Source organism: Haemorhous mexicanus, chromosome 6, assembly GCF_027477595.1.
Source record: "Haemorhous mexicanus isolate bHaeMex1 chromosome 6, bHaeMex1.pri, whole genome shotgun sequence".
NCBI lineage: Eukaryota > Metazoa > Chordata > Aves > Passeriformes > Fringillidae > Haemorhous > Haemorhous mexicanus.
In genome coordinates, this window is record NC_082346.1 from 50,482,959 (window position 1) to 50,498,440 (window position 15,482).

The 15,482-nt window shown below is 50.2% G+C and overlaps 1 protein-coding gene across 1 annotated transcript; it reads left to right on the forward strand.

The window, feature by feature from the left end:
- Positions 1 to 544: 544 nt before the first annotated feature.
- Positions 545 to 13,886, forward strand: CHGA (chromogranin A). Its single transcript, XM_059850194.1, has 8 exons — positions 545 to 748; positions 1,203 to 1,249; positions 4,976 to 5,069; positions 5,475 to 5,543; positions 7,669 to 7,767; positions 9,371 to 9,874; positions 10,325 to 10,800; positions 13,320 to 13,886. The coding sequence occupies exons 1-8, from the start codon at positions 703 to 705 to the stop codon at positions 13,401 to 13,403; spliced, it is 1,419 nt and encodes a 472-aa protein (XP_059706177.1). The 5' UTR covers positions 545 to 702; the 3' UTR covers positions 13,404 to 13,886.
- Positions 13,887 to 15,482: the final 1,596 nt, after the last annotated feature.

The window sequence follows — 15,482 nt, forward strand, 5'->3', positions numbered from 1 at the left end:
AGATTCACCCAAATAATATCCTTCTCACAAACTTTTCACAGAACTGCTGGGACTTACCATGTCCATTAGCAAGCCCTTTTCATGGTGACCAGTTCCCTGGAGTAGGGGTCTTTAAAAGACATCTAAAAATTTCAGCACCTGTTCTAAACTTCCATGATCAGTGAAAGACAAGGGGGCCCTGAGAGGGCAAAACCATCTACAGATTGCAGTGCTGGCCGGGACTCATGAGGTGCCTCACGTTTGGCTCCAGGTACATAGAGAGAGGGCACATGTGCAGAGGTGCTGCAGATTGCCAGTGTCTGGTGAGGTGCTGGAAAAGCGGTGTCCTGGAAACACACCTCCCAGCCTTCCTGCGGCTGCAGAGTGCGAGCAGATGGAGCAACCAGAGCCTCACACCTTCGCACGGGCAGCCGGGGAGGTCGGGACTCCTCCGACAACCGGCGAGTGATGGAGGCTGATGGGAAGCCTGTGTGCGAGGGGAGGGGGCAGAGGAGGAGGTGGCTTCCTCCTGACGCCATTTCCGAGGGCTGAGATATATAAATGAGCGGGTTGCTGCAGTGCCCCATCTGGGATCTTCAGCCAGGGCACTGGCGTAGATATACACGCTCCGTGCTGCTCTCGCCCGGCACCTCGCCTGGAGCCCCCACGCCACGACAGTCTCGTCCTCTGCCCCTTTCTCCCAGCCTCCATCCCGCCAGCACCATGAGCCGGCCGGAACTGCTCGCCGTCCTGCTCCTGGCCGTGCCGGGTAAGTGGGGCTGGGATGGGTCCGTGTCCCCCTGGGCCCCCGGCAGCCCTGCCCACCGGCCCCGCTCCGCCCGCGCCCCCAGCACCGCGGACAGGGACGGCCCGGCCATTCAGCACCGCGGACAGCGGCCGCCGCAAGGTCACTGCCGAGTGCCGCAGGGCCCGGCCAGCCTAGGCACCTTCCCTTCCCTTCCCTTCCCTTCCCTTCCCTTCCCTTCCCTTCCCTTCCCTTCCCTTCCCTTCCCTTCCCTTCCCTTCCCTTCCCTTCCCTTCCCTTCCCTTCCCTTCCCGGTACAGTGCACACATCCAGCTGCTGCACCCAGGGACCACTTCAGTAGAGAGAGAGATGCCCCTCTTCTCCACTCCCATTTTAGCAGAATAATGTTTCTCTGCTTGTGTTCCAGATGAGATGAATAACAAGTTCTCCTTTCCCCCCCCCACCCCTTACCTTACAGCCGTCTCCCTTCCTGTGACAAATGACATGAATAAAGGCGACACTAAGGTAAGGCTGAGCCTGTAGTGGAAGGGTCAAATGAAGAGAAAGGATGTGATGTTTCACCTCCACCTAGGTGGTTGGGTTTGGGCCACTCCCTCTGAAATATCCTGTAGAAAGTGCCAGGAATTTGCATGAGATCCCTCAAGCAGGATCCATCTCTGCTCTCCTCCTAAGAAGTTTACCCTTTGTGCATCCACTTCTGGACAGCCAAGGAAGTCCTTCAGGATGCAACAGAGGGATGAGGCAAGCCTGTTTGGAGAGGAGATGGAGGCTGGGTAAAACTCTCCTTAGTCCTCCTACTTTCAGCTTTTCAAAGCTCCCAACAGGAGGTGACTCAGGGGAGAGTGGGGGGAGATATGATTCAGGAACTGTGTGTATTTGGAGGTGTATGCATCTGAGTTTGTGTGCTACTTAAACATGCATGCTCTGGAAAAATAGGCAACTGGTACTCTCAGCTTGCTAATCCATTCTCAGCTCCTGCTCAGCCTGTCTGGATGGCTATGAGCAGTGCAGGACTTGGCTGACCTCTCCAGCCCTCCTTTACAGGCTTCTGTGCACATATCTGTGTCACACCCTCCAACATTTATAGCCGTGTTTCACAAATGTGCCACCTAAATGCTTGGACAGGGGGGTTTGCCTGTGTTTACCTATGTCAGACACAACTCCCTGACCCACCCCCTTCCCCATCTTTCATATGAGATGATCTCTTGGCTGCCCAAATTAAAATTTATTTGGAAATTCATGTCAACAAAGGAAACTCCAGCACTTTTTCTTTTTACTTCTTGAACCATTTCATGTTATGAAATCCTCTAGCCACATAATTTTTTTTCCCCAGGCAGCAGCAGGGGAGGGCACATTGATGCCAGTCTCAGCCACAGGCTCCATTACAGTTACCTGCAGGACATGTGCCATGAGCAACACCTCCCTGTGTCCTGTGAGACGTGCCTGGGCTGGAGAGCAGTTGCTTTGTTAAGACTTTTAGCCTGCTTAGCCCTTCCTGGGACAGAGCCATGAGCTGTGAGACACTGGGTGCCTTCCTCAGGCTGTGTGCTGCTGAGGAAGGGGATGTGGAACAGGCACTTAGCCCTTCAACTTTCCATGCCAGAGTGGGCATCTGATGGGACAACCCATTCATCATATGATTTTCCTTGTGAGGTCTCTTCACCAATATATTCTATGTGTTAAAAATGGGCACTTTTGTGGCAGTTGGTGCAACTCTATGGAAATGCTTACACCAAGAAAGGACTTTCCCAAGACTGCCCCCCTTCCCTGGGTATTACACTGACACAGGCTCTAACAGAGAGCAAAATCAGTTTTCTTTTGGATTTGCTGCAACTGGAAGAAGCTATTAGGGCTTTCCTGCCTTCACCATCCTCTGAGACACAGCATTTCAGGGAAGGAATTCCTGGTCTCATGGAACAGATTAGGGCAGGGATATCATCACATGAATACAGCAACAAGTACTGCAGCTCTTCCTACACACCTACATTCCTACACATGTTCTGTGCCACCAGCATTTGTGGGTGGCTCAGGGCTGTGTAATGGGTAGTCAGCACCTGCAGGCCTTTCCTGGATAGCTCATCAGACTTTCCTTACACCAAGGGCTTTCCACAGGGAGCTGAACAAGACCAAAGCATTTACAATGTCTCTGGTATTTGCCCACTCTTGCTTGAAGGATACTATTTCTCACTTACAACCATACATTTTAGAAGGGCATAGCTGAGCTCAAATATGGAGAAATCTGTCCTTGTAAGGGCAGATTTCTGTGTAGGGACATTGTGAGCTGCTCTTAAGGATCTAGTTACATGCTCATGGTTAGATGATAGCTATGGCAAAATTCCAGTCTGAGTTTCTGCACAGGATTAATTACATTCATTTGGAAAGGATCTCCTCCATTTCCTCATGCAGGCTGTTGTTTCATGACCTTGTGAAGTCTCACTCTGCAAGACTTCCTCTAACAAAAAGACAAGGAGAGTGTTGTGGGATGACTGCACTTCTTATTTCATTACCTTACAAAGCTCCTCCACAGAGCTGAATGTATTTCTGTGGTGAGTGATGTGTCTCTTTTTGCTCAGACAAAGACCTTAGTTCAGCTTAGAAGTGTTGAAAAAGCTTGAATAGAATATTTCATTGAACCAGAGTCTTACTTCTCATGCTGAGAAAGTCTTAACTTCTGAAGTTGCATCAAATACTGCTATAATAGGTGGGTTCAGAGGTTGGGAAACATGAGAGAGAAATATCAGATTCTGGAGTTTTTTCTATTTAAAGAAAGAGTGACTCATCTAAAATCAGGATTAATGGATCATTTGTGATATAGGGGAATTATATCAGGGAAATTCCCCTGATTTCTTTTTTTTTTTAAATCTTTCCTGTAGCATTTTTAATCCATTAGGCAATTCCTTCAAACTGTGTAAGGCATAGAGTTCAACATTTTATGGCTGTGATTTGCAAAAGCAGAATTCTCTCCTTACACAGGGTGAGAACTTGCCCATTCCAGCTGTCCAGTGAATATATCCAACTGCTTGAATGAACAGCTTTGTGGATGACTGGGGACTGCTGAGTTGTGTTTAATTTCTACTGCAGCCACAGCACTCTGCTCTCCTGAGAATGGTACATTGTGAGGGAGGTCAGGGCTCTCAGGGCTGCCTGCTGAAATCATCAGGAGAAAGAGGTTCAGTGAGTGAATCTTTTGCCTCCAACGCTTAACTTGTATCTTTTTTTTTCAATTTAGCCTCTCTTTTTTTCCCACAGGCAATTGTGAGCCCTGCATTCTTCCTAGATTGCATTATAAAAATTCACCCTTTTGAACTAAGCAGCCTGATTCCTTCCCTACCAATAAGCACCAGACTGTAGTGAATGTTCCTGTCCTGTGTGATCATTTGGGTCTATGTGACCACCCACTAGGGCTCCCAGCAGTGTGTCTTGGCATGGCAAGGATGCCTGCAATCTCAGTGCAGGTGACAAATTACATAAAATAACGCTCCTGGTTTTACACTAACAAAACGGGCTGCTGGAAAGGATGGGCCCAGAGCTCATCCTGTCTGAGAAGCTATGTCAGAACTTGTTTGCTGTCAGATGACCTGTCATCATGTAGAGCTCTTCCAGTCTATAATAGATGGCTTGAACACTCAAAGCATAAGGTCAAACGCTTGTCCAGAGTGTCTTGTCCTTTCTAGGACTTGAGAGCAGTATTTCTCATCTGTGTTTGAAAGTAGTTTGCCTCACCTCACCTTCCATGCCTGGCTTCAACCTAACTATGATGTCTTTCCCAGGGTTTGAAGAGCTTTTAAGATTTCAATGTCATCTATTGAACAGCTATGACCACTTTTTGCTCTCTACAACCTCCCACTGAGTCCTTTTATGAGACAGAAGTTGAGACATATTGACTTAAAAGAGGATGATTTTGGATTTTCTGTGTATATATTCAGACACCCTTTACTCTCCAGATGTGCTCAGACTCTGGTGTGGTCTGAAGCCAGGCAATCCTCAGCTGAATTGAGTGTCATGTGGAAGAAACTCTTTCCATTGTCACGTGTAATTTCCTCACTTCTCAGTTGCAGGAGGTACCTTCTGTTCCTGAGCTAGGGAAAACAAGAACTGAACATTCAGTTCCAGCTTGACCAGAAAAGCAAGAAGATCTGTGCCATCATCTGCTGTACTTTAGCCTTGGTAACAAGTAGGAACAAAAGACAAAAAAAAAGTTCTTCAATTTGTATTTTTGTCTCTTTCTAGGTGATGAAGTGCATTGTAGAGGTCATCTCTGATACTTTATCTAAGCCAAACCCCCTGCCGATCAGTGAGGAATGCCTAGAAACTCTACGAGGAGGTACTGCCTCAGACTTTGGGCTGGGTATCATCAAAAGCAAATCTGGCAATAGGGGCTGGTCCTGCCCTGACCAACTGAGCCCTGGCCTCTGGACCCCTATCAAAGGGTCCCTGACATGTTCACCTTCCTCTTCCACTGGGCTGTACTGGTCCCCAGGAGCAGGGAGGGAGCCACTGCTTGTCCCAGGCCATGCCTCATGCTGGCATGTGGCCACATCAAACTGCCTGGTCCTCATACGACCTTCCTGTTGTCTTAATCACATGGTTAAGATGTGAGAGCAAATCAGACCAAGGGAAAGAAAAGAGCAAATGAAGAAGGAGAGGCATTTGGCTTCTGTTTAATTTCCTGGGGTCGGGGGGGAGGTTTGCTTTGACTGCTTTCTGTACTAAGTCTCCCCTGTTGCAGATGAGCGAATTATTTCTATCCTTCGCCACCAAAACTTACTGAAGGAACTTCAGGAAATTGCTGCACAAGGTACAGTGCCAGTATATTTTTTGGGACTGTAACTACAGGGAAGATTGTTTTCTTCTGTTGTAATCCCTTATAGAGTTTTATTGTTTGGTTGGTTTTGTGTTTGTTATTTTATATTAATTTGAGATCATATAAATATGCCCTAGGAAATGTAGTTCCAATATTTTCAGCAGAGATTGTGTCAGTGGGGACAGGAATTTTGTTTATAATAACTCCAATATGTATCTGATAATTTCAATAGCTATCAATGTAACTTGGTGGTGATGTAGTCTCAAGACATTTTGAGGTGGGAGAATTCTAAAAGGAAACACTGTAATCTAATACAACAAATAATCACCAGCTCCCAAACTAGAATGAAAGGTAAGAAAATCTCCACTTTCTGTGCAGCTAGAGTCTAGCACTAAAACCCGGTGTGGCAGCAGGGAAGCCCCACTGAACAGTGAGTAAGACTTGCACCTTAAAGACTCCAGTGAAAATATTCTTGAGCTAATGGGTATTTTTTGATGGCTTCGTTAAATCAAGTTTCTTTGGTTTGGAGAGGTGCAGGTCAATTGCACTGGTTAATGTGGGAGCAGCAGCAGCACCACGGAGCTGTGCAAAGGGGTGTTGAGGGAAAAAAGGGACATTCTTGGGTGCCCAGTTGCCCAGAGCCAACATGCAGATCCCAGGCAAGGCTACTTCAGAGCTAGTCCAGATCCCTCTGTTCGGGTGAGGCTCCAACAGAGCTGTCCCCAGGCTGCAGGGAGAACACCTCCTGGCCTTCCCTACTCCTTCTCCCTGGGGTAACCGGGGGCAGCTGGGCATCACCAGAGAAACAATAACTAAGGCATCCCTGTGCCCTGCTCCTGTGCGGCAAGTCTGCCAGAGATGGCTGGTAGGCAGTGCCACCAGAATGCTTATAGATTAAGGAAGCCACAGAGGCAAGAGGGAGAAGGGAGAGGAAAAATTCAGGAAGTAGGAGTTGGAAAGAGTCTCATGCAGCTCCCAAAGCCATATTTTAGTCACTGCCCAAATGGTGGAGGGGCCAGATGCTCAGTGACCTCAGAGGGACTCCATGGATGCTCTGGTGATCCAGAAGAAAGAAGACATGGTCTCTTCAGTATGCTGGGGTATGGTTGCTTAGGCACACCATGGATTTGAGGAGGAGCACTCAGATATCAGACAGGCTGTGCCACTCAGTATGGAGTCCATGAGAAGGAACTTGTTACATGGAGGTGAACCTTGCTCCACTCTTGCCTGAGCCCATCACACCACTTAGTCCCAGGGTAACATGAGATCCAACCTACAGATCACAGAGACTGGGGGTGGAACAGTCTTGTAGACCAAGGGAAAAGCAAAGGTGTTAATCTTGGTGTCCTCTGTGCTGGTGCAGCTGGTTCTGCTCAGGCTGGAGAGCCCACACCATTCAGTTCTGGGCTAGACAGGACTGGGCTGGCAGCACTGGCTCTTGCTCTTGCATTAAGGCACAGCAGCAGGGCATGAGCTGGTTTAGACAGGGCTTGTTTGGCTTGCAGATCCCATTGCTGGTTGCCAGGACAGCTGCAGCCTAACCTTCAGCTCATGCTGCCTTCAGACACCTCTCTCCAGGGTGTTGTATTTTTCTAGCAGGCTCCATAACCCCAGAGCTAAGGTATGGGGCCTAGGAGCCCCAGACTACCCCTGCAGTGGGAAGGAATGCTGCTTCTTCCTCCCAGCACACAGGGGAGAGGGGCCCCCACAACCAGGCTGGAGGATACAGGAGCTCTCAGTGATCACCTCAACAAAGGTGCATAGGCAGAATCTGGAAGAAGGCAATTTTTATCTTTCAGTAGCTGGTGATGAAGTCTTTTGTTGCCCTCAGTGTGCTGCAGTTCAGCACCTCTTATTGCCTAGATCTCCATCAATATTAGTTTTACTGGCAACCCTGCATCTCTGTTTAGAGACCGTTTTCTTTCCTGCAGATGATGTTTTTGATTGTGGTTTTGTTACTGCATTTGATTCACATACCCTCCAGTCTCACTCCTCCCAGCTGCCAGGTGGATTTTTCCACTGTACAAAACATAAGGGGCACAGAACTATTTTCCTACCTCTACTTTCTGAAACACAGAAGGGACTGTTGCCTTTCCCTACCTTTTGTTACTTGACACAGGTGCCAATGAGAGAACTCAGCAGCAGAAGAAAAATAGCGGCTTTGAAGATGAACTTTCTGAAGTCCTTGAAAGTCAGAACAACAAGAACAAGCAGAGAGGTCAGTGTCAGCCTCCACCCCCGGGAAATCCAGGTCAGGCTGTAAACAAGGATCTTCTTCCAAACAGCCTTGATATGTCCATCTGCTTCTATTTTCTTTGATGCTGCTGCTGACACACACAAGCAACCTGGTGTTTGCTTTGTTCTTATTTACTTGCTCAAAAAACACGTAGTCTCTGAGTTATAGTAACTGGTGATGGTCAAGTTACTAAAGTGATACTGACTTTTCCACCCTGCTGCTGACACTTTCACTCACTTATAACACTTCAAATTGATCACAGCCAGGGAAATCCCACACTGAAAGAGTCAGTGATACAGGTAAGGGTGATCTGGATTTTTGTCTGTCACCCTTGTTTCCAGACATCTAAGATATTAAGTAATGAGTCTCTGAAGGGAAAATTGAAACACACACAGTGCACACATCCACAAAATACCTTTACCTTGGAAATAGCACCTTCAGCTGGGATTTCCCCTAGCCAGTGGTTCTCTGTCTGTTTCTTACTACAGACAGACAGTTTAGCAGAAAGGAGGGGTTGGCCCCTTCCCTTTTCCTGATCAGGAAGATACAATGCAAATGTGGGGTGATGTGACTCCTCATCCAGCAGCAGCTGGGTGCCCACAGAGGGTCTCAAGCAGCTCTGGGGCACTTGGCTGGCTGACAGCAGCACAGCACTGCTGTGACACCAGTCCAAAACTACTTTAAGCAATGAGGAGTGACAACCCCAGGGGCTGCTGCAGCCAGCACCACCAAAATTCAACAGGTAGGATGGTGGCACTGCATTTGCCTACTGCCAAGACACACCTGAAACTCTTGCTCTGGCAGCGTGGAGATGAAGGAAGATGAAATGAAGATGAAATGTGGCACATGGGCCAACCAGGCCCACTGACAGTCTGGTGACACCAGTACAGTGTCACAGGTGGCCGCCAGCCTTATGTGACCAGCTGTCTGCGTCTCCTCATCCTGGCACACTCCTCATCCCTCCTTGGGGCTGCACTTACCTTTCCATATCTCTCTGGCTTTTAAACTCCCATATTTTCTTTCGCAAAGTGTTTTCTCTGGCTAATAGTGTTAAAAGAGGCCAGTCTCCCTTGAGCAAGAGCAAATACTCAGCCCACATTAAGCTCCTGCTGAGTAGCTCCTTTGTAGAAGCAGAGACACCCCTCCTCCCTCCAGCACCCTGTGAACAGGACTGGCTGCCTCTTCAGCCTGGTGGGAGAAATAAGGATGTGATGTGAGTGCAGCACTCAGAGCAGGGAGAGCTGTGCAAGTATTACACTCCTAAATAATTTAATTTTACATGCAGTCTGGTTTCATGCAGGGTGAATTCGTGGCTGGCATCTCAAGAGATGGTGATGAGGACTGTGCTGCAGCAAAACACTTCAGCATATGTTTAACTTCAGCCTTGCAAGTCTCTCCAGGAGCACAGGCACCAGAGAGAACACTGCCTTGCTTGAATGCAAACATATGCTGAAGTGACTTGCAAAAGGATCCACGGGCTGGCTAAGCAGATTGCTGAGCAGGGCTCCCTAAGAAATGCTTGGCCTTTGCTGGTTGTGAAATGAGCTCTCAGCAGAGGTGTTTCTTCTTGTTTCTCCCTCTGTAGATGCTGCAGGGGAGCGCCCTGAAGAGGAGCAGCCCACAGGGTCCCTGGCTGAGCTGGCAGCACAGATGCCCCAGCAAAATGAAGACTCAAGAGAGGAGGAAAAAAGCCTGGAGGAGAGGGAACCCAGGCCATGGGATACCAACCCTGTTGAGAAAGAGGATCGGGAGGAAGCTGAGAGCAATGACATCAGGGATACAGAGTATACCCATCGAAACAAAGTTTTGGACAACCACATTGGCAAAAATTTCAGTGAGGATGAGCAGAAGCAGCAACAAAGGGATGAAGAGGAGGAGCCCAGAGGCTCCAGGGACAGCCTGGAACTTGAGGATGAGGGAGAAGAACCATCCAAGCAGGGTCAGGAGCACAGCAAGGAGGTAGCAGGGGAGCGTGTGGAGCGGGAGGATGATGGCAATGAAGCTGCAGAGGAGGACCCTACTGAAGGAGAGAGGTCACTCGATTTGGCTGAGGAGGACGAGGAGGCTGAGGAGATGCAGGGAGGTGACAGTATGTATCCCAGACTGCACTCACACCTTCCTGGGGTGAGCTGAGGGCACTGAGACAGATGGGTGAGAGGCTTCAAAGCCAAGGAGTTGAGGCAGGTGCTTACTGGGTTTACAGAAACACACCAGCCAGCAGCCAGCCAGACCCCACCACAAACATCTGACACACGGGCACATGCACAGCAGGTAACACAGGCCCTGCAGCTGCCTCACTGCTCAGCTCTCACACATCCTGGGGACAACTCATTCATCTTCCCTGAACTTCCTATGGGGGTTTTGACTGCTGCCTTCAAGCCCCATTACTGACATGGCAACGTGAGAGTGGGTATTTTCAGAATCTGGGGAAAGCAGGCCTAAGTCAAGAAATCTGGCATCACCACTGAAGGCTCAGTTCAAAGGTGGATCTTAAACAGGATAACAGTTGTGTTCACTGCTTTGTTTAATGCTCTTTCAGATAACGATGATGAGCTGGGATTTGGAAAAGATGTGCAGAGCTCTGAAGAGGAGGAGGAAGAGGAGGAGGAAGAGCAGCCCCGGACACTGAGAGGAGGAAGACATCGCCTGGAGGAGGAGGAGGAGATGCAGGGAGAAGAGGAAACCTTTCAGCCCAGGGATGCCAAAAGTGATGAGATGGAGGAGGAGTCCTCCAGGGAGTGGGAAGACACCAAGAGATGGAACAAAATGGATGAGCTGGCCAAGCAGCTGACATCAAAGAAGCGCATGGAGGAAAATGATAGTGAAGAAGACCCAGACAGATCCATGAAAAAGACATTTAGGTCCCGCAAGTATGCCTTCAGTAGTCCAGAGGAAGATGTGAGAAGGTCATGGAAGCATCACTCGAAGGAAGATAGCAGTGAAGGAGGCTTTCCACTTGCTCCCATGCCTGAAGAAAAGAAGGATGAGGAAGGCAGCGCTAACAGGAGAACAGAGGTTGGTGGACACAGGCTTAAGAATAAATCCCACCCAGTTATCCAGAATATGCTTGGAGATGTGGATGGTATACTGGCCTTAACATAGCCAGCAGTGGTCCTCTGAGGCATTAAGTTGATGCTTAGTGAACTTCCAGTCACTCAGCCTCAGGTATTATTGAAGTTTTCACCTGCTATGCCTTTGGTTTTTATCCTTGTTTTTGTGACTTGTGCAAAAGCACTCCCTGCCCCCTAGAGTCATGTCTCCAGTGACAACATTTCTGCACTGGCCAGACAGAGTGACCAGGGCTTTAACTGGAGCCTAGGGGTAGTCCTTGTGTCCCAAAGCCCTTCCAAGTCAAAAGGAATGCTTTCCATGTCTGAGGGATGGAGTGAGTAATGTCAAACCTCCTACAGAGGTAGATCAGGGGTGCAGCTGTGGTGAGAAACCTGAGGTCTTGGAGTGGAAATAGTGGACAGATACAGAAATACATCTGATCCAGGCTTCCAGAGTCAGAGACCTCCTTCTCTGATACCTTGAGTGATGCTCAGCACAACCCCAGCAGCCAGGAACTGCTGGTGGGTTCACCTTTGTGCTGAGGCATAGCTCCAAGCACAGTGGATTTGGGATAATACAGGGACTGAGCAGTGGGGCTTGGCTTGGCCTTTGTGAGCCTGGGACAGGCCATGGTCAGGTGCCTGGGAACAGGCTGGGGCAGCGAGTGAGTGAAGCCAGTTGGCTCTCTTGCCTCCAAAACACCTCTCTTGCCTCAGTTACGTGCCAAACCATTGGCCAAAATTGCCCATCAGCAATTTTTGCATGAGAGCATCTCCAGTTCTATTGGTTCAAAGCAAAGCCAAATGTCTCAGCTCAAAGCAGGGGTGCAGCGGGGTGGGCTCTCCCATCTGCCTCCCACCACTGTCTGCTCACATCCCACATCTCTCCCCAGGGAGGCTGCTCCCCACCTGCCCCTGCGAGTGGCTCTGGGGTGCACCTTGTCTGCAAGGTGGCAGACTCAGTCTCCAAATGGGGATTGGAAAGGAGGTTGCTGAGGCTTCAGAACTGCTGTGTTTACAGCTGCAACTAGACTTTTTTGTTTGGTTGGCTTTTTAAACTAGATCAGGGCCTCTGGGAGTCAGTGAGGAAGGCCAGGCATGCAGCAGTGAGGGAAGGCACAAGCTCTGGCTGCTGTCCTGTCCCTCTCTTCATCTTTGGGCCATTGGGCTGTGTGTCTTGGCCAGTGAGGCCAGCGTGGGTACAGATACGGGCTGAGAGTGCGGGCCCTTGCACTTGCCAGGGCTCAGCATGTGGGACCAGGCAGATGCAAGCCAGAGCACACAGGCAATGGTTTGGGTCTGACCAAGCTCTCTCTGGGTGCTGCAGAGAATTTCAGAACATATTTTTCTCCCTTTCTGGGGGCTCCAGAATTTGCAGCCCAAGTTCTCCAGCAAGGTGAGCTCAGCCAGCTGCTCCCCGACCCACTTAAAACAAAATGGAACAGCTGCTTGGGCACCCTGGGTGTTTGAAGGCACCCTGAGCTGCTGGCACCCTACTGTAGCCAGAGCTTTCCCACGGGCTGAGCCAAGGGCTCAGTGGAGGAGCAGAGTGGTTTTTTTTCCCTGTTCAGGGAAACAGCTCAGAAGAGAAAATGACCCCCTTTTTTCCATACTTCCTTTACTTTTCTCACACCAGCCATATGCAGTGCAGTGGCTCAGGGTCAACCTGTGGTTTGCAGCTGCTGAAGGCAACAGCGAGGCTTTGCTCCCTCCACATAGGAGAGGGGCTGTCACCTCAGCTCTGCCAATGGGAAAAGGTACAGCACCAAGTTTGGTCACACAGAGCCTGCTGCTGCTACACTGAGTGCATGGTCTGCAGAGAGCCCAGGTCATCACACCTGTGAGGGACAGGCAGGGCTCGGGCTGGCAGCAAGGCAGGGCCAGCTAGATATGACCTGAGCTCAGGCAAAGCCATGCAGTCAGGCATGAGTACCTGCACTAAATAAAGCAGCTACAGGTGACAGCATAGATACACAAGAGCTGGCATAGAAAGACCACCAAGTGATGGGCAGCTTGGGCCTTTGAACTGATTGCTTCCTCAGTCACAATTTTCCCAGGAACAGTAATCTTCTGCTGGTGGAGGTGCAAGCCAAGAGCCAGGGCAGGGTGGGGAGAGGGCAGGGCCCTTGCTGCACTTCCCAAAGGTAGCAGGCAGCGCTGCCCACCCTGGTCTGACGGCACTGGCAGTGCTGGCACCCAGTGCTGTTTGGCAGAGCCTGCCCTGGCTGCCTCTGCAGCAGCCACCTCCCTCCAACCCCATGTTCTGGGGGCACAGCCCTGGCAGGGTACGGAGGAAGGATGGCAGCTGCATCACTAGCAGCAGTAATTAAACATTAGGGCAGAAGTAACCAGTTGTGCACACTGGTCTGTCCGGAGAGGCAGAGAGACAAACGCAGGCTGAGCAGGACAAGGCTGTGCTCTGTAACTCTGGGGGGCGAGGGCTGCCTGCCTGTGGCCACTGACAGTCCTGGGCTTTTGTTGCAGGACCAGGAGCTGGAGAGCCTGGCTGCCATCGAGGCTGAGCTGGAGCGCGTCGCCCACAAGCTGCACGAGCTGAGGCGAGGCTGAGGGCCCCGGCGCCCCCCGCGCCATCGACAGCAGCGCCGCCACCCTCCTCCCTCCCTGCCTCCCTCCCTGCCTCGCACCGCGCGTTCATTCCCTGATCTAAGAGCAGTTAAGCCGAGCAGAAGCACCGTGCCTAGGAACCGACCCCGCTAGCCCCAGGCCTGCCTCCCTCGCCATAGTGTCGTGCCCATTGCCGCTGCCTCACCTCATGCTGCCCTCTCCACACGGATGCCCACACGCCCGGCAGGGCGTCCGTGGGTGCGAAGTGCAACCTACATGTGTATTTTCTGTCTGGGTGGGGTTTTCTCCCTCTTTTTTTTTAAAAGACAGGACAGCTTTCTAGAAAGTTCTTTCACCGGTAGTTTCACTGGGTAAAAAACTGCAATAACTTGTTATCTTTTGATTAAAAGCTGAGAACTCTGACTGTAATATATTCTATATAAAAAATTTATCTAAGGAAAAATAAAACTGCAGTGTGTTCCTTCATTTGTTTCGGCACCTTCAGTGTCAAAGCACGCTGCAGGGCCGGGACAGTCCTGCAAAGAGGGGGGAACAAACGGAGGGCTCCCCTCACCACAGACCCACCGTGATGGCGCTTCCCTTCTTACCCCAGCTCCAGTGCTGCTGTCCCCCAGGGCCTGGCACTGGGGACACTTCCCTGTGGTACCAAGCACCGTGGGGCTGTCCCTGCCCACCCAGGGGCTGCTGGTGCTGCACTCCTCACCCGCCTGGCACTGGGTGTCCTGAGTGCTTCAGTGAGACTTGGGTCACATCTGAGGCTCATCCATGAGCACAGAGAGAACACAGTTAAACATTTAAACACTGGGCAACACTTGACCAAGTCAAGCCATGTGGACAACACATGAGTAGATTAGAAAGAAGGAATGAATAGGCCAGTCAGGAGAACTACCGGTCTGTGCTCTCCAGAGGTGAAGGGCCATCCTGAGGAGATGTCCCTCCTGTGCCCTGGCTCACAGGAGCCATGGCGACCAGCTGGCACTGTGCTTACAGGCAGAACCTTTCCATCCTTTGGGCTTCAGACCACAGGGCAGCTGGAGGACCAAGGAGTGCCTGGGTTAGGGAAGCTGGCCCCAAAATCTCTGAGCATTGTGCATATTTTAGATGTTCTGTGTGCATTGGCATGAGAGGGAAGGATCCACCCACTGCCAGGGCTGTATCCCAGACCCTCCAATCTGAAGCTCAGTTCTCTCGCATCACCTTCAGCCCACAGAACAGCTGAGATGCTCAGGGAATGGCTGCCAGGCTTGGAACTCAGCTTATTTCTTTATTCTGCAAAAATCCTTAGTGCTATTGGCCTGTGGAATGCATTACAGGGGGGTGTGTGGGTGGGGTTCCCTGGTGCAAGAGGTGCATGGTTCCAGAGCTGTACCTCACCCACAGGATGAGCTTCCCAGGGAGGAGCAGGAGCTGCTGAGTGGGCACCGCCCTCATCCCCAGCCCTGGGCAGGCATTCAATGGCAAGAGGTGGTGTTGAGGCCAAGGCACAGCCCAAAAACTGCCCTGGCAAGGAACACAATCCCCTCAAGAGCCTGGCTGGCGAAAGTGCACTGGGGCAAGCTGTGAGTCTTTCAACTCCGTCCTGAGATCCCACTCTCTTTAACCTCAGGGAAACATGGAGGAACCCAAGTGAAACTAAAGGTGTTGCACAGAAGCAGTACTAAAATGTCAATTAGGGAGTTTACCCCACCTGAAGATATCATATTTTACATATTGATCTTCACCTAAATTTTAATTTCAATACTGTATTTTTAATCTGAATATAGTATATTGTAAATATACTGTATTTATATTTATTTCCCACCCCAGGGAAGTGGTCAACACCAAGTCTGACAGAATTCAAGAAGCATTTGGACAATATTCTCAGGCACATGGTGTGATTCTTGGGGTGTCTTGTGCAGGGCCAGGAGGTGGACTTGATGATCCTGATGGGTGTCCTCCAACTTAACATATTCTATGATTTAGTTTCTCCCTTTTATCTTTGTGAGTAGCAGCACCCATACAACTCCTTGCAAACTCAGGCCTGCACGTCACAATAAGTTTACAGAAACCCTCAGAAACCCA